Raw genomic sequence first — 26,035 nt, 5'->3', positions numbered from 1 at the left:
CAGACTCAAACGTCTCCCACACAGCGGCTTCCAGATCAGTGTTCCCAAACCACATCTGTGCTCATATAGTGTCTTCCCACTTTACATATTCCTCAGCCCCACCCCGCGTCCAGGACTGCGTAGCACCTGCACCCCAGGCTGACGCCACCTGTCGCTGCAGCCCCACCTCGTGTCATTTCCCTGCACGTCTACCCCTTGACTCTCCTGGTCTCCAGATATGTTTTGGGGTTTTCTGCCACTCTGCATTTGCCTTTAATTATCCTTTCTCCAGAAGATAGTTATTCATTCATTCAACAAATATTTATTGAGAAACTTCTGTATATCAGGCACTGTTGTAGGTTTTTGAGCTGCACTGCCCAGTATGGTGTGGCTATTTAACTTGAAGCTAAGAATCCAGTTGCAGAGTTGCACCAGCCACATTTCAAGTGCTCAGTGGCCACACATGGTTATTGCTACTGTATTGGACAATTCAGATTTAGAACATTGCCATCATCAAGAAAGTTCTCTTGGACAAACTAGATCCCTGCCTTCGTGGAGCTCTCATTCGAGTGGGAAAGGCAAACAAGAAACAAACAAGACAATATCAGACAATCCTAAGTACCGTTACGATAATATCAAACAGGACAGTGGACTAGCAGAAGCTGGTGGGGGTGGAGAAATGCATTCGCCTTTCCCTCCAGAATTATCTCCTAGCCTCCTAAGTCCCTCTCAGGTACCAGCTCTGCCATGGGGCTTTCTGGTGTGCCTGGTTTCTTTCCTCTAAATGGCCATCACAGTTTCTACCTTAATTACCATTTTTGTCACCACTGCTTTTTACGATTGGTGTTTCTGCATCAAGCTCATACGGAGTTGAATTATAAAGAAAGGAGCCCTTGACCTGGAGTGGGGAAACCTAAATTCTAGCGCTGGCTCTAGCGCTGTGGCCTGTCGCTCGCCGAATCGCTATCCTCCTCCTCTGCTTTATGTTTCCTTGTGGCGCTTATCACTCCCTGACATTTATTATTGACTTTGCTTCAGGAATGTATACTCTACAAGGGGCTGAATTTTTTCTGTTAACCACTTTCTTCCCAGTACCTTACACAGTGCCTGGCACATAGTGGGCACTTTAAATATTTGCTGAATCAAGAGTTGACTGACCTTGTTGAGTCATTTCACCCTCTTAGGTGTCTTGTTTACCCCTGTGAGCTGGCTTGATAATACACTTGACTGTATTATCAACATGGGTTTGAACTGCACAGATCCACTTATACATGGATTTTTTTCAGTGGTAAATACTATAGCTCTGTAATTCATGGTTGAATGTGTGGATGCAGACTCACAGATGCAGGTGGGCTTCCCAGGGGGCGCTAGTGGTAAAGAACCTGCCCACCAATGCAGGAGGCACAAGAGACGCAGGTTCAGCCCCTGGTTTGGGAAGACCCTCTGGAGAAAGAAATGGCAAGCCACTCCAGTATTCTTGCCTGGAGAATCCCATGGACAGGGGAGCCTGGTGGGCGACAGTCCATGGGGTCTAAAAAGAGTCAGACACCACTGAAGTGACTTAGCACGCATGCACAGATGTAGACATGGAGGGCCAGCTATAAGTTATATGCTGACTTTTTACTGTGCCTCTAACCCCAGTGTTGTTCAAGGGTCAGCTGTACTTGTTTTGCAGAAGGTATTTGGCAGAGCCACAGACCTAATGGTTGAGAAAATACTTGATAGGTAACAGGCTCTCAGGAAGCGTTTCTTAAATCAGTGACAGCCTTTGCATCACTGACCTTGGCTTGGAGGTTTGGAGCCCCAGGGTTTCTCCCCGACTTGTATGCCTACACATGGAACAAAAAGACCTGAAACCCTATGTCTCTACCTCTGAGGTCAGATAGCTTCTCTGCCTCTTTGTGTCAGGCCCTGGAGAAAGGGCAAGCCTGGTTCACCATGCTCCCTGCTGAGACCTGAGCCCCCTGCCTGGTGACAGTGCTGAGGGTGGTCCTTAGCTCCCCTGAACCTCAGGAATGGGTACCAACAACAGTGAGCAGGAAATGATGTTCTTCTGTCCTGTCTCCCAGGTGACGCTGAACAACGTGGAAGTCTGTAGTGAAAACATCTCCACTTTGAAAAAGACGCTGGAGGTAACGGGGGCCCTGGCGGTCAGCTCTCTGCGGCCTTCCCATGCCTCCTGTTGAGAGTGAGCCCTGTGCGCTTCTGCTGCTGGGGCTGTGGCATTCCTGGCCTTGAGCCGGCTCTTCCTCAGAGCACTTGAGGGGATTCGTTAGTGATTGAGATAGTAGCAGCGCATCTCTGAACTACAGGAAGATTATGACCCATGAGTTGGGAGATCAGAATTCAAGTTAGCTCTTTCAGCACATACTTGGCATGTGACCTTGGACAAATCCCTGAGCCTCACTTCTGTCACTGAAGAAATGAAATACAGATCTCCATGGGGCCCTGCTCTTTGTTTGTTAGGTAGCCTGGTTTAAAAGAAAAAAACAGGATTGAAAGCACTTTATAAAATAATAAAGTCTTCCATAAATTTTGAGATAAAAATGATTCTGAGGGGAATTCACTGGCAGTCCAGTGGTTAGGACTCTGCACTTTCAATATGAGGGCATGGGTTCAATCCCTGATTAGGGAACTAAGATCCCACAAGCTGAGTGGCACAGCCAAAAAAAATATATAGGGTTGACTTAACCCTGTAGAGAGCCAGTTGTTGTCATCGTTTTTTAAAGGAAGGCCATATAACAATGGAAGTTACTTGAGCTTGTAAGTCAGACACCCCTGAGTTCACATTTCCATTCGACCACTGGCCAGCTGTGGGGGCTGAGGCAAGTTCTCTGACCTCCCTGAGCCTCAGTTTTCTCTCTCGTAAACAGGAAGGATGGTCTCTGCCCCACAGGTTTGTGGTGAGAATTAAGACTGTGAAGCACCTGGTGCATGAGCGGCACGCAGTGGTGGTTAATGATTGTAGTAGTTACACACAACGGCATGGAGCGTTTCCTTTGTTAAACACTGGAAAACAAGGAGCCTAGCTCCCCTCCACTCCTGAACGCCGCCTCTGGGGGAAGAGAGGAGCCAGGGTCCTGCCTCCCCGCAGGCACCAGTACCCGTGAAGGCGCTTTGCTGCAAAAGCACGGGGCTCTGTGCTGAGGCTGGTGCTGAGTGCTGGCCTTGGCTGGGCCACCTGAGGCGGCCAGGAGCAGACACAAGGAGAGGGCCTCCGCGCTGGTGGGCTTCCTGAGGGAGGCTCAGGGGGCTGCTGGACCAGCTTAGGAATTCACCCCAAAAAGGTCTTAAAATGGAATAAAATAAGAGCGATAGTCACAAAGGACCAGTAGCATAGTCTCTCACATCGTAAGTATTCAACACAGTGGCTGTCACCGTTGTTTTTAGGTCATGGCACGTTAAACTGTGTTCCTTTTTCTGTAACATTAATTAGTCTGCTGGATTTTGGTCCCTTAGCAGCTCTTCCTCACTGCTGCTCCCTCTGGAGCCAAAACAGCACAAACTGAGGAGGCTATAGGAAATGCAGGCAGCTCCTGGCAACCCAGAGCAGCGTCCCTGTGCACTCTCTACTACTCAGCCTCAGTGCGGAGTTTACGAACAGGTGTTCTGGAGCTGTACTCCCCGGCTTCATGACAGTGCTGTGTAACCTTAGGCCAGTTACTAACTTCTCTGTGCCTTAGTTTCCTCATCTATACAATGGAAATAATAATAGTACTTACTTCATAAGAAAAGTACTTTAATAAAAGTAAAATGCTTGAAACTGGGCCTGGCACACAGTAAGCACTTAAATCTTAGCTGTGGTCATGATGATATTCCCTGGGCTCAGAAGCCTGATGGCTGGGTGTTCTCTCCTAGAGTGACTGCACCAAGCTGTTCAGCCAAGGCATTGGAGGGGAGCAGGCCCAGGCCAAGTTTGACAGCTGCCTTTCTGACTTGGCTGCCGTGTCTGGCAAATTCCGAGACCTCTTGCAGGTAAGCCCCAGTCCTGGGCTTGTGTCTTGCTCTGAGACTATCATTACTGGCTTATCATGGGTTCCACAATATAAGGAAACGGGGGTGGTGGGGAGAAGGCGTGAGGGAGCAGAGTACCCACCACTGAACTTGTGTGAGTCCCTTCAAGACTCAAGGTTTTCAGCACTGCTGCTGTCACGTTGACGAGCTGGCGTTATGGTCCTCTAGAATCTCCACTCGGCCTCCACAGTGCCAGGCACTCTCAGGAAGGTGCTCAGAAGAAACGGAACCACATGGGTACTCAGACCTGCGTGGCCTTAGCCGAAGGCGCTGCCTGGTACCAGGCGCTGAGAAATCAGACCAACCCCATGGCTGCATCTCTGGCCTGGACCTGATTCAGGATATATCTCGAAAGGAACAGGTTGTTCCTGGCCTCCTGGATCAGCATTATCTCTGCTAGATTTCAGAGAGGGCCTGCAGAAAAGGCTCCGAGCTGAGGATGCCCTGGCAGACAAAGGGTGGACGGAGCGGAGAAAGGGAAGGGATGGGACACACGCCCCCCGCGTCTGACGTGTCTCTGCCTTGTCCTGCAGGAAGGGCTCACAGAGCTGAACAGCACAGCCATCAAGCCGCAGGTGCAGCCTTGGATCAACACCTTCCTCTCTGTCTCCCACAATATCGAGGAGGTCAGCCTGACCACAGGCAGCTGTCAAGCCCAGGATTGCCCCCCATTCCCCGGCCCCCAGCAGTGGAGCTGTCTTACAGACTGTACCTTACATATTTCTCAGGCTCATCTCCCTCACCCTCGAAGGCTAGCTTCCTCCCAGTAACAGATTGTTCTTGCAGTCAGAGGGCTCCAAAAGACATCAAAAAGGAGTTTGCCTTGATGTATTCTCTTTTATTGAGGCTCTTTTTGCCCCACATCTTTTCATGGCTTCCCAGCTGGTGCAGTTGGTAAAGAACCTGCATGCCCACACAGGAGACACATATTTGATCCCTGAGTCAGGAAGATCTCCTGGAGGAGGAAATGGCAACCCAATCCAGTATTCTTGCCTGAGAAATCCATGGACAGAGGAGCCTGGCGAGCTATAGTCCATGGGGTCACAAAAGAGTCAAACACAAGAGGCTTGATCACGCCTTTGCGTATGCCAAGCCTCCTTCCTCATGACCTTTGCCATGGGTGGAGTTCCTCATGCTGGCCCCCATTAAAAAATTAAAAAAAAAAAAAAAAAGAGTCAAACACAACTGAGCATGTATACACAATCTTTTCATTCCTATAGAACACAAGAAACAAGAGGGAGTAAACTGCCAGGAGGTTTACCATGTTGTTTGGGCCATTGCTTCAGTTGCTGGTCAGAAGTATGATGCAGAAAACAGAAGTTTTTGCCAGCCTGGTTTTAAGCTGGCTTTAGGCTAGATGAGTCATAAGCTACAGAAGTGTTTCCCTAGAGGCGAGGAAGTGGGGTGGGGGTGAATGGTCCTTGGAGAAGTCCCTGCTGACCCACCTTGCTTCCTGATGTAGGAGGAATTCAGTGACTATGAGGCCAATGATCCTTGGGTTCAACAGTTCATTCTTAATCTGGAGCAGCAAATGGCAGAGTTCAAGGTGAGCAAGGGCTCTCAGGACCAGTCTGTAGAATTAGCCACTTCTGCCCAAATCAGCCGCCCTGAGGCTTCTCATCGCACTCCTGCTGGGAGCCCTGGATGCCCTTCCAAGCCCCAGGCTGTGGAAGCACTCCCGACAGCTCGTATGGAGGCAGAGGGGCAAGGTGGGACCCCCATTGATGTCCAGTCTCTGCGTGCAGGCCGGCCTGTCCCCAGTCATCTACGACAGCCTGACCAGCCTCATGACCAGCCTCGTCACAGTCGAGTTGGAAAAAGTGGTGCTGAAGTCCACCTTCAACCGGGTAATGTGAAGAGAGCGCAGGCCTCCGCCCTACTGGTTTCCCTAAGTTGGACCAGTCTCCCCTCCCTGCCACCCCAGGCCCTGTGCATCTAGGCTCAGCGCTGCCCTGAGGCAGCAGAGCCAACTGACGCACATCCGAGTCCCCACTGGCCCTGCAGCCAAGCACTGAGCAAAGCTGGGGGCCAGTGCTGCTTGGCTGGAGGGCCAGGCCTTGAACTCGTGTTCCCTTGCAGCTGGGCGGTCTGCAGTTTGACAAGGAGCTGAGGTCACTCATTGCCTACCTCACCACGGTGACCACCTGGACCATCCGAGACAAGTTTGCCCGGCTCTCCCAGATGGCCACGATCCTCAATCTGGAGCGGGTATGTGGGGCTCCCCTGGCCTTGCCAGAGAAAGGTGACTCAGAGGAGAGGCAGAGACAAAATCTGGGTCTCCAGCGGCAGCCCAGCCCTGCCGGCCGCCTCCTTCCTGAGCGCCCCTGCACTGCCTCTGGTGGAGTTCCTGGGCCTCCCCTAGGGCTGGCCCCTCCTGGCTGACCCTCTCTGCTCTCCCCACAGGTGACAGAGATCCTAGATTACTGGGGCGCCAACTCGGGCCCGCTGACGTGGCGCCTCACGCCCGCTGAAGTGCGCCAGGTGCTGGCCCTGCGCATAGACTTCCGCAGCGAGGATATCAAGCGGCTGCGCCTGTAGCTGCCGCATGAGCCCAGCCGGCTCCCCTGCTGGCAGCGGGAAACAAGGCCTCGACTCAGGCCATTCTCTGCTCTCAGACCTGTCGGGGTGCTTTAGGGGACTGTCTCCCCATAGAGAGAGGTAGGTCTGCCTTGGCTCCTAACTAGGTGGGAACGCCAGGTGGGCCAGCCTTCCACATGGAGGGCCACCCTCTCGTCCTTGGACGTGGCAGCACAAGAGCTGCCTCCCTGCCAGGCCCAAAGGACTTGGACCTGGGGACCTGAGGCTTGCTCCAAAGAGAGGCTGTGATATTTATGATCGCCCTGAATAAACAGACTCCTTGAAGAGAGGCCAGTGTGCTGTTTCCAGGAAGGGCTGGATGCTACAGGGCAAGACAGGTCCACGAGCTGCACTGAAGTGTGAAGGCAAAAGTCTGACTTCTCGGCCTCCTCTGGTGCCCAGAGCGGCACATGACAACAGGGGCCTCACCCAGTCCCAGACCCTCATCCCCTCTTGGCCCCTGGCACCAGAAGCCGGATCGTCCCGGGGGCAGATTCCCACACTCCCAGCAGGAACAGAAAGGATCTTTGTGAGGACAGCCTGGAATGCAGAGTGAGTTTATTCCAGGAAGACTGAGAACCCACAGGTACGTGGTAGAGCTGCAGCATTGCTGGTCAGGGCCTCAGCAGCAGCAGCTTGCTGCAGGACTGCACCGGCTCTCTGCCACAGACATGTTCCCACTCCTCTATTGAGTCATCCTGGCAGAGTGTTGAACAGGAAGTCTCTACTCAGGCAAAAGCTGCACCTCTAAGGAAGGCCACAGGAAATGCCCCCAAAGGCCTCTTCAAGGTCGGCCTTACCAAGGGACCCCAGCGGTCTGCCAAGGCTGGTTGTCATTCCCTTCTTTCAGGCCCTGGTGGAGAGTGAGAAGGCAAAGGCCCAAGCAGGGCCATTGGATTTGTAAAGGCCACAGGGGACGCTTAGCTTGGGACTTTCCTAGGTCCAGATGGAGCACAGGCTAAGCCTAGGCCACCGTCAACCAGGAAGTCTCAGTCCTGTTCCCAAGCACCATCTCTGCTTTACCAAGTTTCAGAAAGGGCCAGGCCAGAGCTTGGGTCGCTTTCCTTTGGAAGCAGATTCACAGAGAAGTGGGTGGAGAGAAGACTGAACGCTCCCCTGAAGGACAGGAGGGGCTGCTATAGCTGCAGGCTTTCTCCTCTTGCAGAGGAACAAGCTTCAAGAGAAGGGGCCTCAGTTAGAGGTCTCAGTTCCCAGCAGCTGCAGGCTCAGGCCCTGAGTGTCCACTTCTACCAGGTGGACGCTGTAGTTCCCGAGGCCCTAGGAGCAAAGGATGGGAGGTGTTAGTGGGCTCTGTGTGGATTTCAGGCCCTCAGGAGGCTGGACTTGAGCAGCAGGGCCAAGGGGGCTTATAGCTGTAGCCCTGGTTAGCTGGTGGGCCACAGGAAGGGCTCCTGTCCCTGCCAGTTAGCATACTCCAACCACCCGGTACCTCTGTCTTGGCCAGCACAGCCTCCAGAGCCGCCTTCTGCCGCGGCTCCTTGGTCAGTAGACAGAGAAAGCCTCCGCCCCCTGCCCCTGCCAGGCTCTGGCCGTGCACGTGGGGGGCCAGGACATCCATCATACGCCGCACCGCCAGGGGCTCACAGCCTGGAGCCATGAGCTTCTTCTGCTCCCAGTATGATGTCAGGCACTGGCCCAGCAGAGGCAGACTCCCTGGGGTGGGGGCAGAAAGGGGGTCATCTGTAGGCTGGATGGGGCACCCAGAGGCACTGCTTAACTGGCGTCCTGGTTCAGAACCTGGGTCCAGTACTGGCTGGAAACAGGAACTGTAAAACCCCCCTCAAGGGGTTGTTTGAGCACAGAGCAGCTGGTGTGGTACCCAGCATATTTAACTGTGTGGCCCTGATCAGCTCTGACTCCCTGGAACCCAGCTGTGGAACCAAGCTTCTTCCCCCATCTGCTTGCCGGTAGGTGGGCTGGAGGCCTTCCCCAGGATGCAAGTACTGTCCTGAGACACGACTCACACCTAAGCGTCAGACCCTGCCGAGGACAGACTGTAGTCCTCTGTCCCTGGGGGCCTCATACCGAGGGCGGTGCCAAGCCCTGCAGAGCCCCCTGGCCTCAGGCCCACAAGCGGCAGCAGGCACTCACTCTGAGGTCCTGAATTCTAGAGAGGAAGCGCCTCACCTTGGCGGAAGGCTTCCGCACACTCCTTGGTCTGCTGCACCAGGCGGTGGGCGTTCTGCACAACGGCAGGCAGCCGGGCGTACCAGCTCCTCAGCACATCCTGCAGGGAGTGCAGGAGCCGTGAGGCCAAGCCTCGCTGAGCGGTCCGCCTCCTCCCTCCTGGGGCCAGGCCTCACCTGGAGCAGATTCCGGGCCAGGCGGGTCTTCCCAGTGTACACCAGCAGCAGGTGGTCATTGAGCTTCTGGACAAAGCCCTCAGGCACAGTGACCTCCTCCACTTCCACCTTCAGTGGCAGCTGAGCCTGGGAGCGTCCCACCTTGATGCCGGGCATGAGGCCACCCACCTGGTCCTGCCAGCCGCCTCCTACGAGAGCCCCAGCCCCGTCAATGCTGGGGCCTCGCTGGCCAGGCTTCCCTCTCCCGGTCCAGGCTCCTGGCCTTGCGTCCCTAGCTGGGACCAGCCTGGGAAGACAGCTTCCCCTACCAACGCTGAGTCAGCTGAGCTGTACAGCTTCTGCCCCACCCCTGGGTGCAAGACAAGCCCAGGGGAAGGGGCTTCATTCCGGAGCCCAAGCTTAGAACCTAACCCAAGGCTTGAGGTTTGCTGCAGACCTAATGTGTTCTTGGAACTGGGGTAAACCACATCAAAGGATTAAGACCTTACCCTAACCTTTCCCCCAGGGCAGGATGACACAGGACTTTCCCTACAGCCTAACAGTTCCTGCACCTCAGCCTGCCTGATAAAGGGTGTTGATGGTAGAAATAAGCTTCTCAGCATCTCTTATCAAACTTGATATAAAATAGCTTGTTCACATTCTGCTTCAGTAATGAAAGGTATGGATCTCTTTTCTTCTGGCAGCTGTATAAAACTGTCAAAACCTGAGGTGATTCTGGGTTAGGTCTTTGATATCTGGTAAAGGGCCTGCAAGGGTTTCGAGTATGGAACACAAATGGCAGGAGGCATCTGGAACACTACGGCCAAAATGTGGTTAGTGTCAAGGCCTGGAACACTGAGAACTCCTTAATGGCAATCCTCCTCTCCAGGGCACCTGGCATAGCTTGTAATTATACGTTCATTTGAGTGGTTATTGATTAACATTCGTCTCCAACAGCCCATATGACTTCTGAAGGTAAGGACCCTGTTTCTGTTCATTCTATCCCCGAGGCCCAGTACAGAGTGGGTATCTGATAAACAGTTGTCATTTGACCAAATGAAGGCTATGAATGGTACACTCCAAAAGAAAACTAAAAGGCTTCCCCATCGGGCCTTTGTGGTAACGCCCACCTACTACAGGATGTGAGTCAGTACAGTCAGAGGAGTCGGGCTACACGGCGGCCAGGGAAGAGACCGTCATCAGGCATCTGTGTGTCTCTGTGGCAGCTTCCTTCCCAGGGCTGTGCTGGAGGGGAGGCTCGGCACCCTGAGGTGAGAGCACCCTGGAGCCAGACAGGCTTCGCTGCTCTCTCCTGTGTGGACGCTAAGGGGCCACCGTGGTGAGAAGCCTGGTGCTAGACATTCTGTATGACCGTGGCCCTGGCTGGGCGCCCCCTCAGGTGGTGGGGGCCCCAGCCAGGGGAGGGACAAGGTGCTGCAAAGCAGGCTGAGGGGCCTGTCCCCTCCTCCAAACACAGTCCCGCCCTGAGGGACAGCCCTCAGGGACACAGACAGAAGGAATTCCTAATAGGAAAGGTGTTGCACGGACTCTTAAGAGTATGTTTATACATCAAGTCCTTTGAGGTAGAACTAGTTCATTTTGAAAGCACCAGAGAGTGTCAGAGGGTTAAGAAGGCAGCTCTTAATCACTGTGCCGCCCAGCGCAGCTGTGGGTGCTCTGCAGGTCCAGGGGAGCCCCTGTTTCTGATGACCCTCGTCCTGCCCCGGGGCAGCCCCCTACCTGTGGTGAGCACCTGCTCCAGGTGCAGGACTGCGTGGATCAGGGCCTCCGCGCCCACCGCGCGGCCTGCGGCCCGCTGCACCGCAGCCAGGGCGGCCCCCGCCAGGATGCTGCTGGTGCCTGCAGGGCAGGGGAGAGGGCTGGCATGAAGCCGCTCCACCAGCCCGTCCTGCCCCGCCCACTCCCGCTCTACGGGGCAGGGCCCGGCGAGGGGGCCAGAGCGAGGCTGAAGGGGTGAGCAGGCCGGTGTGCAGCAGGGGGCGGACCCACTCACCAAGGCCAGAGCCGTGGGGCAGCTCAGACCAGGTGTGCAGCTCAAAGCCGCCCCCGAAGGCACGTAGCAGCTGCTCCCTCAGCGAGAGCTCGGAGGAGACACTGACGACGCCCGCGCAGACGAAGGCCGCCTTCAGCAGCGCCCCTGCGTAGGGAGCAGACCCCAGCGGGGCGTTTGGTCTCCAGGGCGGACACAGACCCCAACCCGTCTCAGCGCCAGCAGGAGCTCAGCCCAGCAGCAGTGCTCACCCCCTCCCCAGTCGCGACAGGCCCTGCAGGCTCTGGGGCACCAGCCCGCAGGCCGCTCTCCCTCCTGCACGCGTGTGGGGCTGGGGGCGGGTGACGGCAGGGCGCCCCTGAGACCCGGCCGCTGTGGCCTGCAGGCTATGGGGCTCCGCCCCTACGCCCCGCCGCGCATGTCGCAGGCGCGCTGACCTGGGGCCTGGGGCTGGCAGTAACCCCGCATGTCGTCCAGGCTGCAACACACCATCTTCACGGCCGTCTGGTCCTGCCGGGGCCCCACCGCCAGCCGCAGCTCAGGCTCCGGGATGCGGCGAGCCCTGGCCCCAATGGGCCGGCGGCCGTCCACTCGCACAGCCACGCCCAGCACGGCCCCACCGAGCTCGTAGGCCAGGGGCGGCGTGTCACTCCAGCCCCCTGTGGCGACGAAACGAGACCCAGCTGGTCTCGGGCGTCTGCCAGCTCAGCTCTGGAGTGCCGACCCCCACCCCACCCTCCTCCACAGGCTCACCAGAGAAGTCCACCCGCGCTGGGCACTCCGCCACCACCCACTGCCCGGGCGCCGGCAGCTCCACCGGCATGGAGCAGACGAAGCGCTGGGCAGACATCACAGCCCGGCGTATCAGCAGCTGCCCGGCCCCCTCGTAGTGGCGGGCGGCCCGCACCAGCAAGGCTGGCCTGCGGGTGGGAGGGAGGGGTCTGGGTCCCGACTGCCCTGGGGAGCTGAAGCTGCCCCGCCCCTCTGGGCTCACATCTCCAAGGCCAGCAGGGTATCCTCCAGGGGCTCGGGCATCCTCAGCCTACCTGCTTAGCCACCTGGCCCGCTCCCGGGTGAGCGCCTCCACACCCCGCGCCAGGTCTCCACGCTCCAGGAAGGAGAAGGGCCACACCCACTCAGGGTTGGCCGCTGGCCCACTGCGTAAGCCGCCTCGGCCCTCCGCCATGCAGCCCAGGACATCTGCCACACAGGCCAGGGCACGGGCGGCCACGCCAGGGTCTTCTGCACCAGCTGCCACTGATGGACCAGGAGGCGGGCAGCTGCTGAGGAGCCCGTCCCCAAGGCCCTCTGCCCTCAAACACCCCAGAGCCCTCACACCTCTGCACTGTGGCCCCACATGTATCCTGGCCTGAGGGTGCCCCCAACTTCTCCACCTGGCAAAGTTCTCATCCTGGCGAGTCCCAGCCCAGGATGCCCTTAGTGAATATGAGCTCAGTCTCGGGAGGCAAACTACCTGGGCTCATCCTCAGTCCCCCTGGGTGGCTGAGTGAACAACCGCAAACAGGGAACAAGGCGCTGCCTGAGCCCCCTGCTGGAGCACTTCACCCCATCCAGCCCCCAGCACAGAATGCACGCTCTGCCGATGCTCACAGGACCCAGAGGCTCAGCACCAGGCCCCCACCTCTCCCCAAGCCCCTCAATGACTCGGATGGAGCTCCTAGCGCCCAGACGGTTAACTCCACTTGTGTCTCCCCCCTGCTTTAGAGTCTCGTGTCTCCCTAATGCCCGAGGTTGACGACCCAGAGGGCAGACAGGGCAGGCGATGCGGGATCTGGCTTCCCAGCTGGGTGCCCAGCACACTCACCCTGGTCCAGTGTGGCCAGCAGGAGCCCAGGACAGCCCTCGTGGACGGCAGCCCAGGTCAGCGGGCGCAGGCTGAGGTCCTGCCGGGCCTCCAGCACGTGCCGCGCCTTGTGCAGGGCCTGGCGGAAGAACAGGTCCCGGCGGGCAGCCAGCGTGGTGCCCCGGTCCAGGCACGGCTGCAGCTGCTCCCAGGACAGACGCCAGCAAGCCCGCCAAGCCTGCAGGGCCCGGCCCCCGTCCTCCTGGGGGTCTAGCATCCACAGCAGATCCCAGGGCCCCAGGGCCCTCGAGGGGTGGAGCACAGGGAAGAGACGGGCACTGAGGAGGCAGCGCTCAGCAGGGGGCACGTCCGGGTCCCACAGGTCCCAGTCCCTGAGGTGGGGAGAAGCCGCATCAGCAGGAGGGGAGCACGGTCCCCCAGCCCCGACCACCTGTCAGTGGGGGCCTGGCTCCTTCCTGGGGACAGGACCAACCCCTTCAGAGACAGCACAAGCGAGCGATTCAGGGCGGGAGGCCCAGCTGCCCTGCCTCCTTTCCCAGGCAGCTGAACAAAATCCCAGAGCCTGGGCACCATCAGGAATTTGGAATAGCCCAGGGGGACGATGCTAGGGCAGATGAGGCTGCTCAAAACTACCCCAGGCCCCAGGGATTGAGGGGGGTGGGCCCTGAGCCTCCAGGCAGCTGCCACCCTGGCTGCCAAGGCCCACGGAGCCCCATGGGGCCATCCACCCTACCGGATGCCCGTCTTCTGGAAGAATTTACTCCAAGACATGTTGAGATATGTTCCTGTCCCCTGTCTCTGGGGAGAGAGAAGGGAGCTGTCAGGGCTGACGGGGCCACAGGAAGGGGTTAGGGAAAATAAGGCCAGGGGACTGGGGTCGGGGCCAGAGGGGGCAGGAAGAGAGATGGGGGCACACGGGCAAGCAGGTCCTGAACCAGCGACAAGCCCTGGCGCCTCCAGGTGCCTGCCCGGGGGCCTGGGACCCGGAGCAGAATGCTGGCCCCCAACCTGACCCACCGCAACTGGCTCTGCAGCTAAGGCGGGTCACCTCCCTCTCTGAACCTTGGTCTCAGCCTGAAAAATGGGGGTAGGAGTCCCCAGCCAGCCAAGAGGAGGGAGGGAAAGGCCTGCTGAGGCCCTACCGGCCGCATCCTCCTCACAGCCTGTATCCCCCAGGTGAGTGCTTGCAGAGCCCCCAGGGGAGTGGGCGCTGTGCTGGGGACACTGGGGCTGCCCAAGGCCTAAAAATGGGGGTGAGGGGAGGCCGCTGAGCACCTACCTCCCAGCTGTCCAGGCGGCCCACGAGGGTGAAGGCCCGGCTGGGTGCACCGTGCAGCTGCACGTGGTGTCCCCGCAGGATGAGGTCACGCAGCTCCACGCCGTGCAGCGCCTGGGACTGGGCCACGTCCAGGCCACTCACAAAGCAGCCAGTCCCAACGTGAATGGGGCCCTGGTGGGGAGAGGACAGAGTCTGCGTGCTCAGCGGAGCCCAGGCGCACCCCGGGGCGGGCCTCCCCCCGGCACGCCCAGCCTCACCCGTAGGTGGCAGTGCTGCAGGACGCTCCCGGGGCCCAGCCGCACGGGGCCCTCCAGCAGGCAGCTGACCACAGCGCTCCCAGCCCCCAGCAGCGACCGCTCCTTCGGACCCGGGAGAAAGCCGTGAGGCCCTGGCAGGGGCGGCCCCAATCCTCCCCCACAGCCTGGCCCCAGCCAGAACTCCTGCCGCTGTCCCTGCTCTTCCGCCAGGGACATGCTCCCCTCCAGAGCAAACCTGAACCCAGAAATGGGGGTCCCACCAGATGACAGCCCCCCAGAAAACTCCCACCTGTTTAGCTGGTCCAACCCCTGCCACCCTGAGGGTTGCCTCTGCACTCTTACCTGCCCATCACCGTGAATTTGCCTGACTCCTTGAGCAGACTCTTCAGAAAGGGTTAGGGGGCACTCTTCTCTAGCTTCTCAATCAGTCAGACTGGGACGTAAAATCCTGACTTGGCTACTTACTGGCTCTGTGGCCTTAAGTAAGTTACTTAACCTCTCTGAGCCTCCAGTGACTCTTGTGTGAAATGAGGTAATAGCACCTACCCTCATAGTCTGTCCCAAGCATGCTGTTCCCACCCCTCCCTGAAGCTCCCCATGGCCACCAAGCACCCTGTAGGCACCTCTGCAGGCCTCACCTCCAGGCAGGTCTTACCTCCACCTGGGAGTGTATGACCTGGGCCCCCAGAGCCCCTGGGGATGTGAGACTGTGCAGGAACTCACTGGCTGAGTTGGTCATGTAGCTGTAGCTGCCATCAGGGACATACGCTGTAGAGACACAAGTACTGACCTCAACGTCCTGCCTCCTGCGGCTCTGACACCAGGCTGGGCCACCAGAAAACACGGCCTCATCAGAGCCTGGGAGGGCAGGCGTGAAAACGAGCCCACTGTGCTGTTGGGGAAGCTGAGATCCAGAGAGGCTCAGCAACCTGCCCAAAGTCACCCAGCTACAAAGCAGCAAGACCAGGACGGGAGCCCCGGAATGAGACCAAGGAAGAAGGGAAGAGGGATGTCAGCAGGGGACTCGGAACCAGGAGAAGGTAGCTGTCCCGCGCAGGTGCTCACAAGGCCGGCCTGGCCTAGGGGCCCAGAGGCCAGCGGGTGAGGGAGGAGCTTTGCCTGGGGGTCCCCACTCCCAAGGCTTCCCCACCCAGAGCACAGGAAGGCAGGACCCACCCACTGTGAGAGGCTGACCGCGGAGCTGCCTCCACAGCTCAGCCCGGGCGCCGTGCAGATAGCCTGCGATGTCCGCGTCACCTTGCCCCATCTCCGGGGGCCGCCCCACCAGGAAGTCCTCCCTTTGCACGTTCCGGGCCATGCAGAGCAGGATGTCAAAAAACAGAGACAGCTGGGACAGGGGCGGGCGCTACTGTCAGTGGGCTCCCCGGCTGAGCGGGGCCCACTCCCTCCCCAGAGACGCGGACACACAGAGGGGAACAGACTGGCTGGAGGCCCCGCAGCCAGACCAGCAGCACCAGGGCCTCTCGCCCAGGCCAAGGCCTCCCGGTCCCCAGTCCCGGGCACCTGGCCGGGCCGGGCTCCCGAGTCCAAGCCCATGTAGGTGCAGGCATCCAGAGGCGGGCTCACGTGGGTAGCCAGGAGGCACTCAGCAGTCTCCACAGAGAAGAAGACAACCCCGGACACCTGCAGGGACCCCCACAAGGGTCAGGGAGGAGACCCCAGGGCCAGGCATGTGCCTGAGCTGGGGAGGGCGGGGGCAGACGGGCCCCCAGGCCACACTGGACAGGGTCTTCATCTTCTGGGCCACTGTAGTGCCAGGACTCCAGGCTGACTGGAGGCAGGTCCCCACCAAGGGCCCCTCTACAGGCACCTTCTGGAGACCCCTCAATTTTCAGGGCTCCTCTGTCTTCCCTACGGCCTAGTCCCAGACTCTTATGCACCTCTTACATCTCTGTCCTTCCTTCTGGAAAGATCCCTTGAGCCTGCTTCTGGCCTTTCTCATTCAGGACAAGACTCTGAATGACAAGGCTAACCCTGTCCTTAGGTTTTGGCGCCACCTGCTCCCCTGAATACCCGTTCCAGATCTGCCTCAGATTCTGGTTCTAGCCTTCCTGGAAGGAGCGGGGCTCTGCCCTGGGCAGGAAGGCAACCCTCCCTCTCCCATCCCATAAAGTCTCCAAGCCCCCCACCCTGGGGCCTGGCAGCCGTACCAGCGGCACCCGCCCATCAGGCCTGGCGCATCGTTGTATCTCTGCCTCAGTGCCCTGGTAGTAAATGTCCAGAACGAAGCCCTAGGTGGGAGAGGAAACGGAGTTAGGAAAGGAGGCAGAGAGGCTGAGAAGGAGGGCGCTCTCCAGATGCAAACCTCTGACGGACGTCTGAGAGGGCCGGGACACTCCCTAGACACCAGTGCCCGAGACCTCCCCCAGCCCCATGGCAGACTTCTCCACGGCCCCAAGTGCAGGCACAGGGCCCGGCACAGGGTCGGGGGAAACTCGTGTTTGGTAAAGGACTAAGTGAGCACAGGAGCTGCTGCCATGGGGAAAACCATCAAACCCAGACCAGCCAGCAGTCAGGACCAGGCCCGGGGCCCTACCTCGGAGTCGGTCAGGTAGACACCATGGCTCCGGGCGTAGGCCGTGCTCCCGGGAAGGGCGATCCCTCTGGCTCCCCGGAAGCCGTCCCAGCTGATGCCTGCGGGTGGGGGAGTCAGGAGGCTCTCCAGGGACCTCAACCCAAGGCAAGGGCGGGGAGGGGGTGGGGGGCGCCTGCCAGGAGGCACGCGCTCAGGGCAGGGCTGTGCAGGCACCTCTAGAGAAAGGACATTTCCATGGTTTCCTCTGGGAGAATGACAGCACCTCACCCCCGCCCCAAGCTCGTCCTTGGAGCCCTTGGGGGCCACAGGGGCAGACTGGGTGTCTCCATCCCATGGACAGGAGAGGTAGGCGCGGCGGGGGAGGCCTGCCTCTTGCTCTAGGCTCCATCCTGAAAACCTCAGAGCGTCCCTTCTGCGGGGGCAGTGGGCCAGGCCGAGAGGGCGAGTGGGGGCGGAGAGGCAGAGCGGGCTCGGGCGGGGCCTAGGGAAGGCAGCCGCAAACCTCCGCAGGCTCACCTGGGTCCAGAGGCACCGAGAGCAGCATGTCCGTGCTGCAGACCCACACGCCCGGCGGGGAGCCCGGGCCCAGCTGGGGAGAGAGAGAGCTGGCGGGGCCCAGGCCTGCCCACGGGCACGGCCTCCGCCTGTTCCGGGGGACCGGGCTGCTGAGGGGAGGGGGGCCCCTGGCCTGGGGTGCCCATGCCCGCCCTCCCAAATACTTTTGGGGCCACGCCTCCCCCAGGGCGGCACACTACCCTCCTGAAGCGCCCAAAGCCATTGTCGGTAACTAAACACACTACCCTCCTGAAGCACCCAAAGCCACTGATGGTAACTAAACGCGGGCGCCCAAAGCCACTGTTCTGGTGTCCCCCGCCTCAGCCAGCAAAGACCTTGGCTGGGGCACAGCGGGTAACAGGACAAGACCCCGGCCTCACCCGATGGCTCATGATGTCCAACAGGCAGTCCAGGTTGCAGACCACGGCCTCCACGGGGGCCTGGGGGTTCTCCACAGGGAGGCAAGTGAAGGCCCGGCCACAGTCGTCGAAGGGGAAGTCTCGGCCCTGGGGGAGCGGGGACAGGCAGAGGAGCCTGGGGCAAAGGGGCGGAGTGGAAAGCCACCAGGCTCTGGACTTTGACAAGGGTTTTTCTCATGTAATTTTTTCATGTAATTTTTGAAATGAAATGATTATGGTAAAAAATTAGACAATGCAGATACAAAAAGGAAAAAGAACCCCTCAGGGATAGTAACCATTGCCCTCATTTTTGAGGTATATGCAGACTATGTTTTCACAAAAATTTTAAAGGTGGAAAAGAAGAACTTCACACACACACACACAGGAGTGTGAGTCAAACTGGAGAAATAAGATTGGGAACCACATCAATATCAATACCCTGGCTGTGATTATACTATAGTTTTGGAAAATATGACCATTGCAAGGATCTAGGCAACGTTTACAGAGGCTTCTCTCTGGACTGTTTCTTATATGTGTATCTATAATGATCTCAACCAAACTTTCAATTAAAAAAGCTGAGATCATTCTATTCAAACTTGTGTGGCTCGCCTTTTTCACCAAATAATGAAAATACATTCACTGACACTCACAGTGAGCCAGGCCCAGCCCCAATTTAAGCATTTAATGGGCCATCTCAACACTTCCACACGAATGACGAAGTGTTAACGGAGGCCTAGAAATGATCACGTGACCACTGCACCAGGTCACAGAGTCAGTCAATGCACAGGTGAGTGCAGAGAGTTAAATGGACCTTTCAATCACTGTCTAATGTTCCTCCAGGAGGATATGCTGTTTTTATGTATCCAGTTCCCCATCTTGAACACGTGGATCAGTTCTGATCCTGACGCTTCTGAACGTGTACAACGGACACCGTGCACACAAAGGAAGCCGCCCTCTAAAGTCCCGCCCAGCCCCAAGAATCAGCGGCTCCCTCCTTCTGCGTGGGCCCTGCCGGGCATTCTACTAACCATGTGCAGGATGAGGATCCAGGCCGAGTGCAGCACATCTGACGTGACCACCTATCAGAAGCGGGAGAGCCCTGTTGACAGAGGTCTGGACAGATGGCAGCCAAGGATGGCAGCCTCCCCTCCAGGGAGAAACCCCAGCACCAGTCCACACGAGTGGCAAAGGAATAACAGCTAAGACAAATGGCCAGAGGCAGGCACGAGACAGCCCTGGCCCCTCCGGGATGAGGGGACAAAGGGGCCCTGCGGTGGGGCCACCCCCTGCCCTGCTTGTAGGGAAGCTTGCAGATGAGAGCGTGGGGCTGGCTGGCAGCCACACAGTGGTCCCCCGACTCGCTGGCACCACTCCCAGTGCCAGGCTGCATCCACAGCTGCAGCCACCCTCCCTCCCTGTGCCAGGGCGCCATGCTGGCAGGGTGACCGACTGAAGTGGCTGGGTGTGTGCGGACTGTAGGCCGGTGCCCTACCCCCAGGGGCTGCTGTATCCCAGCTCCAGCAAACCACTGCCCCGTGGGAAGGAGAGCCCAGGGTGGCAAGACGAGATTTTTCAAGAACAGCCAGAAAGCCCAATTCTGACACTGGCTCTGAACCCCTGCCAAAGGCTGTCCCTGCATTCTGCCCTCACCTGGGTGAGTGTGCGCAACCTACAGACGCGAGCCCGATGCTGACCCCGAATGGGGCAGGGCGGTGGGGCCTGAGGAGCGGGAAGCAGGGAAAGCTCTGCTTGAAGCCCCCACCCCGCGGTGCCAAGGAGGGGACGTCAGGACCACTCACGGTGAAGCCTGCGCGGGCACTCAGGTGCTCAGCAGCCACCAGCAGGGCGTTGAGGGTGGCTCCTCCACTGCCCACGTGAACCTCAGGGTCCTCCACAGCCAGGAGCAGCGTCCCAGCAGGGATCTGTTCTCGCTTCTGCCGTATTTCCAGCTCTACGGTCAGAACATGGCTGGGACCTGCCCCCCAGCACCCCAGCCCCCAGTCCCGAGCACCTAGAGCAAACCTCCGTTATTTTCTCTTCTTTGACTTAGCACCTTTTCATCTAGTAGCTCATTAGATCTTTTCCCAACTCAGTGAGGTAAGGACAGTTACTTCCACTTCACAGATGAGAAAACCAAGTCTCAGTGAACTGATATGTGTCTGAGGTCACATGGCAAGGAAGAAGCAGAATCTGGGTTTGAACCTGGGACTGCCTGGCTCCTGGGGCTCCAGGGATATGTGGCAAGGAACAGGTAGTGGGTTCTACACCAGGGGCAGCATGCACAGGGAGGGTCAACTACCTCTCTGGAAGACCTCAACGCTGTCCTTGTACTGACACGTCAGAATGATGACCGTCCAATCAACCCCCTTCGGCTGCTCCATTCTGGCCAAAGTTGAAGGGTTTTCTGGGCAGAGATACAGAGATATGTAAATGCGTTTAAATGATCATATCCTAAAATTGATGTTTCTGGTTGTAAATAGTTTTATGAATTTTAGCACACATATAGGTTCTTGTGGTCACTACCACATCTGCATCTCAAAGAACTACACCTCAACCCTTTACAGTCACACCCTCCTCCGTGCGTCACCTCTGACAACCAGCCATCCGTTCTCCAAAGCTATAGCTGGAATGTACTCTTTTGAGATTGGTTTCTTTCACTCATCACAGCGCCTCTGAGATCCATCTGAGTTGGCTAAGCATAGCCGTAGCTCTTTCTCCTGTTTTGCCAAGCAGTGCTCCATCGCCTGGACATTCCACAGTCTGTTTCTCCACCTACCCACTAAAGGAAGGATACCTGGGCTGCTTCCAGGTTTTGGTAATCATGAATAGAACCGCTGTTAACATTCGCATGTAGATTTAACGCGAACACATCTCTCCCGGAAAAGGCGATGGCACCCCACTCCAGTACTCTTGCCTGGAAAATCCCATGGATGGAAAAGCCTGGTAGGCTACAGTCCATGGGGTCGTGAAGAGTCGGACACGACTGAGCGAGCTCACTTTCACTTTTCATTTTCATGCACTGGAGAAGGAAATGGCAACCCACTCCAGTGTTCTTGCCTGGAGAATCCCAGGGACAGGGGAGCTTGGTGGGCTGCCGTCTATGGGGTCGCACAGTGTCAGACACGACTGAAGCGACTTAGCAGCAGCAGCAGCAGCAAGACATCTCTCCAGGTGGACACCGAGGTGTGGGATTACTGCGTCACATGATCAGTGTATCTTTGCCTTTATCAGTTTGGGTATATGAGATTTCCTCAGGAGAGGAAGAAAGGGGAGGGGGTGGCGTTGACAGCGGGCCCCCGCTTAAAGCACAGGGCCATCCTTTCTGTACCCCAGGCCCTCATCACCAATCGCTGGCTCTGAGCTGAGGCTGGGGAGGGAGGCTCTATGTCCAGGCTCCTGAGGGTGCGGGCAATTCCCTTCAAAGAAGGAAGCTCTGGGAGGGGACCTCCCCTCTCAGAGACTCCAAGCCAGATGGGGCTGCAACCCCACCTGTCAGTCACCTTCCTCCAGAGCACTTTGAGCGGTCGGGGGAAGGTGAGGCCAAAGCCACAGCTTCACCCACTCCTATCCCCACAACGCTCCTGTCCTGCCACATAAGAAAACGGTCTGACTGCCGAGGCTCGGCCTCCTCAAGACCTCCATAGCAGGTCCTTAGGAGTGTGCTGCCAGCGGTGGTCCCATGCAGCAGCCCCCAAAGCTCAGCATGGCGAGGGCCGGTGGGGCGAGCTGCGTGATCCCCCAGAGGTGCCCTGAGCACACCTCCGTTCGCAGTCCACCGCATTCCAGTCGGAGCCAACAGGAACCTGAACCTCAGTCCATTTCTTCCTGTGTCAGACTCTGCTGCCAGAAGCCGTGGTTCAGGCTGACAGATACTGCCACTTAGCAACACCCACACTCCCACGAGCTTCCAGGGAAAGCCTCCGCCACTAACAGAAACTGCTCGACTCCCGACTCAGCTCAGGAGGGGAATCCAGAGGGAAGTCCGAGCAGATCTTGGCCAGGGGTCTGAGGTCAGAGGCATTCCCTAGTTACCCATCAGGCCTTCCCAGTGAAGGGTGTGGCTGGGGATTCCAGGCTGGCCACCAACTCCCTGTGTGACCTTTGGCACCCCCTAACCAGCTCTGGCCTCCGGTGGTAGGAAGCATAATTGCGGATGCACCCCATCTCGTTCACATGGAGGCCCGGCGACCCATCAACCAACGACTGGAAGAAGACAGACCCGCTCAGACAAGACGGGGATCCCGTGGGAGGCCTCCTTGGTGCCAGAACTCCCCATTCCACCCAACAGAAGCTGCCTCAGAACCGCACTGCAGTCTGACAGCTTCTGGGCATAACTTCTGTCTTCCTTCCAGTGTCAGTCACAGGAAGTGGACCTGCAATGCAGACAGACAGCCCTCCCAGCTTCCTCCAGGTCCCTGCCCTTCCTCCCTCCCCCAGTAAATCTCTTGCAAAAATCTCATCCTGTTGTCTGCTTTTCTGAGGACCTGAACCAATATGGCAAGTACATCATTTTCCTATCGGCACCATCAAAGGAAAAATTACTCTAAGAACCTCTAAACATCTGGGAAGTACTCTCTTGATCCTTAAAGACGAAGAAACTGAGACACAGAGAGAGTGACTTGCCCAAGGTCACACAGCTAGCAAGCGGTAGAGCCAAATCTGAACCCAGACACCTTTTTTCCAAAGTCCATTCTCTTCACCACCACACCAAACCTACTTTGTAGGACTGAAAATAGACAAAAGTACTAAATATATGTAAAGTGCCCAATACAAGGTGACAGTGAATTGAGGATGGCATTCAAGATGACAGCTGTTAAGAGTTAGCTCACCCACTCACTCTGACCCACAGTGAAGACACTGATTTTTCATCCTCACACCACCACTGCCAGGGAAGTATTCTGTCCAGTTCACAAATGTTAGTTGATACTGCAGTCATGACTGGGGCCTGGGTCGCTCAGATTCTCATTTAGGTAATGGGGATAATGAAGGTCATATACAGCTTGTACAGACAGGTCAGGTGTGTCCAGCTCCAAGATTCATGCCCTTATCCACCCTGCAGAAACAAGACCTCTCTCCTGGAGTCTTCGCCCTCTGTCATACTTAACATTTGTAGGAGATCTTAGATACTAAGGCCTCTATTCCAACATTCTGCACACTTCCAATAGAACTTCACCTACTGAGGTCAAGTTGAAAAGGTTTCTAATGCCCTCAGCCACATGCTGCCCAAAATTAGGATAGGGAAGGGGAGTCAGGGACAGAATAAAATAAGGCCTCTTCTTATCTGCTTCTTGAAGAGAAGTAGGGCAGTGATTTTGCATTTTAAAGGGGAAAAAGTAGTTTCACGGAGGGATCTGATTTGCTTTCTGGGGAAAAAGGAAGGGAGAAGGAAGGTGATTGGAAGTACAGATTACAGTGCAAATCACATAAAGGAAATATAGTTGAGATGAGCGGATAATAACGAGACCCGACGGGGTAAAATGAGGCAGGAAAAGTGACCTCAAAGGCAAAGTCACCAGCCCGGCACCCAGCGCCCCAGCCGCCTGGAGTCCCTGTCCCGGGCGTCCCCAAGTCCCAGAGCTCCTGTAAGAAGACCTGGGCCAACGGGATGAGGGGCCTGCAGCCACCCTACGGCAAGCGGGCGCTCGGGGGCGCCGGCAGAGTTCGGAGCGGCTCTTCTCTGTAAGGAAACGGGCAGCCAGTGGCCCAGCTCAGTTCTGAGGGCCCAAGAGGCGGGCAGGGGTCGACGAAACGGCTGGGGGCAGCCGCGCGGCGCCGGGTCCGCGCGCACCCACGTACCTGCCTGCGCCCGGCGCCCCGCGCCGCTAGCTCTCTAAGGCGGGGCGGTGCATGGCTCGCTGCGCGTCCTGGGAAGTGTAGTTTCAGCGCTCTCCCCGCCCGGGCTGGTCCCTCCCCGATTCCCAGCTCCGAGCGACCTCGCGGGTCCTCAGACGTGGTCCGAGCCACGCCTTCCTAAAGGGCAGTGACCCGTCCCTTCGAGAAGGTGTGTGGAGCGGAGACGGCGGCTCCGCGGGGCAGCAAAACTACAACTCCCAGAGGAGCCAGGGCGGCTCCAAGACAGAACGCGTTTCCTGGGGCTCGAGTTCCAGGCTCGAGGTGTATGCATTAGTTTAACCCCGGGGCCGGGGAGTCCTGAGGGTGCGGCAGAGCGGGCCGCCGCTCTGCTCCACAGAGGCAGAAATCAAACCCGGAGAAAAAACCCACAGGCGTTGTCCCAGCGTTAAGCGACCACCGTCCGATTGGCAATTGACCAGGCTTGCACGGGTTCGTCACGTGGGTCCTTCCGGTAGAAACGTCACAACTCTAGTGAGATGTGTGGCTCTTTTGGAAAAGTTATGAATGGCAGCATTGTTTGTAATCCCGGAAAAGTGGAAACGCGCGCGCGCTCAGGGTACTGGAAAAATAAATTAGGCACATCCATACAATGGAATACTATGCAACAGAGATAATTGGCTAGGTCGACATATGCAATAGGGAAAAATGTTCAAGACATTTTGTTAAAGAACATTCTGTATGGGAAGCTACTCATGTCAGAAACAGTGTCTGTGGACAGGAACAGGATTGGAAGGAGCGCACCCGGAGGAGGATACTGCCAGGAGTGGGCAGGGGCAGGGAGACCTTGAACCTCATTTGCACAAGTTGAATTTTTCTTATGAGAATGTACTTTACAAAACTGCTGTCATTGATAGGGAGCCTGGGAGGCCCAAGCAGTGAGTTTCAGAAAAAATGTGACATTCCGCTCACTTTTTGTTAACTTGGCCAGTCACATGGCTGTTCTGTGTCACGTACTCTTTATCTGTGAAATGGGGTAATAATTGTATCAAATGCCTGAGCTTATCATGAGGATGAGATAAATTCTTGACTCCATAGTAAATGCTCCAAAATTACTAACCCTTGTTATGACTATTGCTGTTATTCCCATGTGGCCCGCTTAAAGCTGGATCAGTGGTTTATTCCCTGTTGTATACCCAGTCACCGGAACATGCCTGGGACATCGTCCATGGTTAAAACAATGTGTTGAATGATGGAATGAATAAAGAGCAATCCCCTGCTCAGCTCCCACTCCCCCACTTCCTCCCCCAAACCGCTCTCCATCCCCCGTCCTCCCCCTGGAGTCACCCCCTCTCTTCACTTGGCCCAGGTCTCCTCCTTCCTTCACTTCAGCACCCACTCCTTCTCCTGTGAACCCAGGAGGCCTCCGGGAAAGCTGTTCCTAGCAGTGCAGACCCTGCTCTGCAGTGGAGGAGAAGGAAGGGGTGCCTGCAGCTGCAGCCCTGGGGGTGGCTCAAGGAAAACAGTGAGCTCCAAGGAGCTCAGAGGCCAAAGGCTTCCCCCCACATCCTAAGGCAGGCAGGCTCGCTGGGTCGGGCTCCAAGGCCACTAGTAAAGATATTCACAGAGGTTTTTTTTAATGAGATCAAGTCCTCAGTGCAGCCTGTCAGCAGCAGACACAAAAACGTGTAGCTCTCTACCCCCATGATCTGGGGTAGACAGAGCCATAAAAAAAAAAAAAATTCTGATGTTATAATATAGGATAGATTCTAGGGTTCGAAATCAGACAAATCCTCTCCAGTTCTCATCACTTTCTGACAGTGTGAGCAAACCACTCAAATTCTTTGAGCTTCAGTTTCTTCCTCTGTAAGAATACAACAGTATTTGTCTAACAGTCTGGCACAGTCCCTGGCATGGAGTAGGCATCCAGAAGTAAAGTGAAGTGAAAGTTGCTCAGTCGTGTCTGACTCTTTGCGACCCTGTGGACTATACAGTCCATGGCATTCTTCAGGCCAGAATACTGGAGTGGGTAGCCTTTCCCTTCTCCAGGGGATCTTCCCAACCCAGGAATCGAACCCAGGTCTCCTGCATTGCAGGCAAATTCTTTACCAGCTGAGTCACAAGGGAAGTCCAAGAATACTAGAATGCGTAGCCAATCCCTTCCCCAGTGGATCTTCCTGACCCAGGAATCAAAGTGGGTTCTCCTGCATTGTAAGCAGATACTTTACCAACTGAGCTATGAGGGTAGTCCAAGTAGGCATCCCACTTCCTTATTAAACATGCTGCTAGAGTGTGAGGGTGCAAGACTGGAAGGCTTCTTGTAGGAGATGCAATCTGCAGGACACTGCGTGAGACGAGTGGCTGCTGCAGGATATCCCTCTGGGAGTCAGGGCTACCCAGGGATAGCTTAGGCTGAGTTCCCTAGATGCAAAACCAGACAAAGGGATTCTTGTGGGAGTGATTTTTTAGGGTAGTGAGGGAGAAGGAATA

General features: G+C 57.0%; 2 protein-coding genes across 2 annotated transcripts in view; one reads left to right on the top strand and one right to left on the bottom strand.

Moving 5' to 3' along the window:
• The window catches only part of COG4 (component of oligomeric golgi complex 4), a 25,138-nt gene extending 18,279 nt beyond the window's left edge, over positions 1-6,859 (top strand). The window contains exons 13-19 of the mRNA XM_040253531.1: positions 2,049-2,111; positions 3,838-3,954; positions 4,527-4,619; positions 5,456-5,539; positions 5,739-5,840; positions 6,073-6,201; positions 6,397-6,859. Coding sequence (XP_040109465.1) covers positions 2,049-2,111; positions 3,838-3,954; positions 4,527-4,619; positions 5,456-5,539; positions 5,739-5,840; positions 6,073-6,201; positions 6,397-6,531 — 723 coding nt within the window. The 3' untranslated portion in view covers positions 6,532-6,859. The remainder of the gene's footprint in view (positions 1-2,048; positions 2,112-3,837; positions 3,955-4,526; positions 4,620-5,455; positions 5,540-5,738; positions 5,841-6,072; positions 6,202-6,396) is intronic.
• Positions 6,860-7,110: 251 nt separating this feature from the next.
• Positions 7,111-24,319, bottom strand: FCSK (fucose kinase). The gene is made up of 24 exons (XM_040253523.1): positions 23,552-24,319; positions 20,055-20,159; positions 19,555-19,706; positions 18,784-18,834; positions 17,738-17,863; positions 17,319-17,391; positions 16,803-16,900; positions 16,417-16,497; positions 15,770-15,889; positions 15,422-15,593; positions 14,901-15,013; positions 14,246-14,347; positions 13,989-14,159; positions 13,443-13,507; positions 12,710-13,080; positions 11,931-12,141; positions 11,638-11,804; positions 11,322-11,543; positions 10,888-11,031; positions 10,614-10,733; positions 8,895-9,082; positions 8,719-8,818; positions 8,021-8,244; positions 7,111-7,848 (listed from the first exon to the last, which is right to left on the bottom strand). Exons 2-24 carry the CDS (start codon positions 20,134-20,136, stop codon positions 7,762-7,764), a joined length of 3,240 nt encoding a protein of 1,079 aa, XP_040109457.1. The 5' UTR covers positions 20,137-20,159; positions 23,552-24,319; the 3' UTR covers positions 7,111-7,761.
• Positions 24,320-26,035: the final 1,716 nt, after the last annotated feature.

The sequence above is a fragment of the Oryx dammah genome, unplaced genomic scaffold (assembly GCF_014754425.2).
Source record: "Oryx dammah isolate SB20612 unplaced genomic scaffold, SCBI_Odam_1.1 HiC_scaffold_13, whole genome shotgun sequence".
NCBI classification, from domain to species: Eukaryota; Metazoa; Chordata; class Mammalia; order Artiodactyla; family Bovidae; genus Oryx; species Oryx dammah.
Note: the sequence above shows the minus strand (reverse complement) of the source record. Positions and strands in the feature narration are given on the sequence as shown.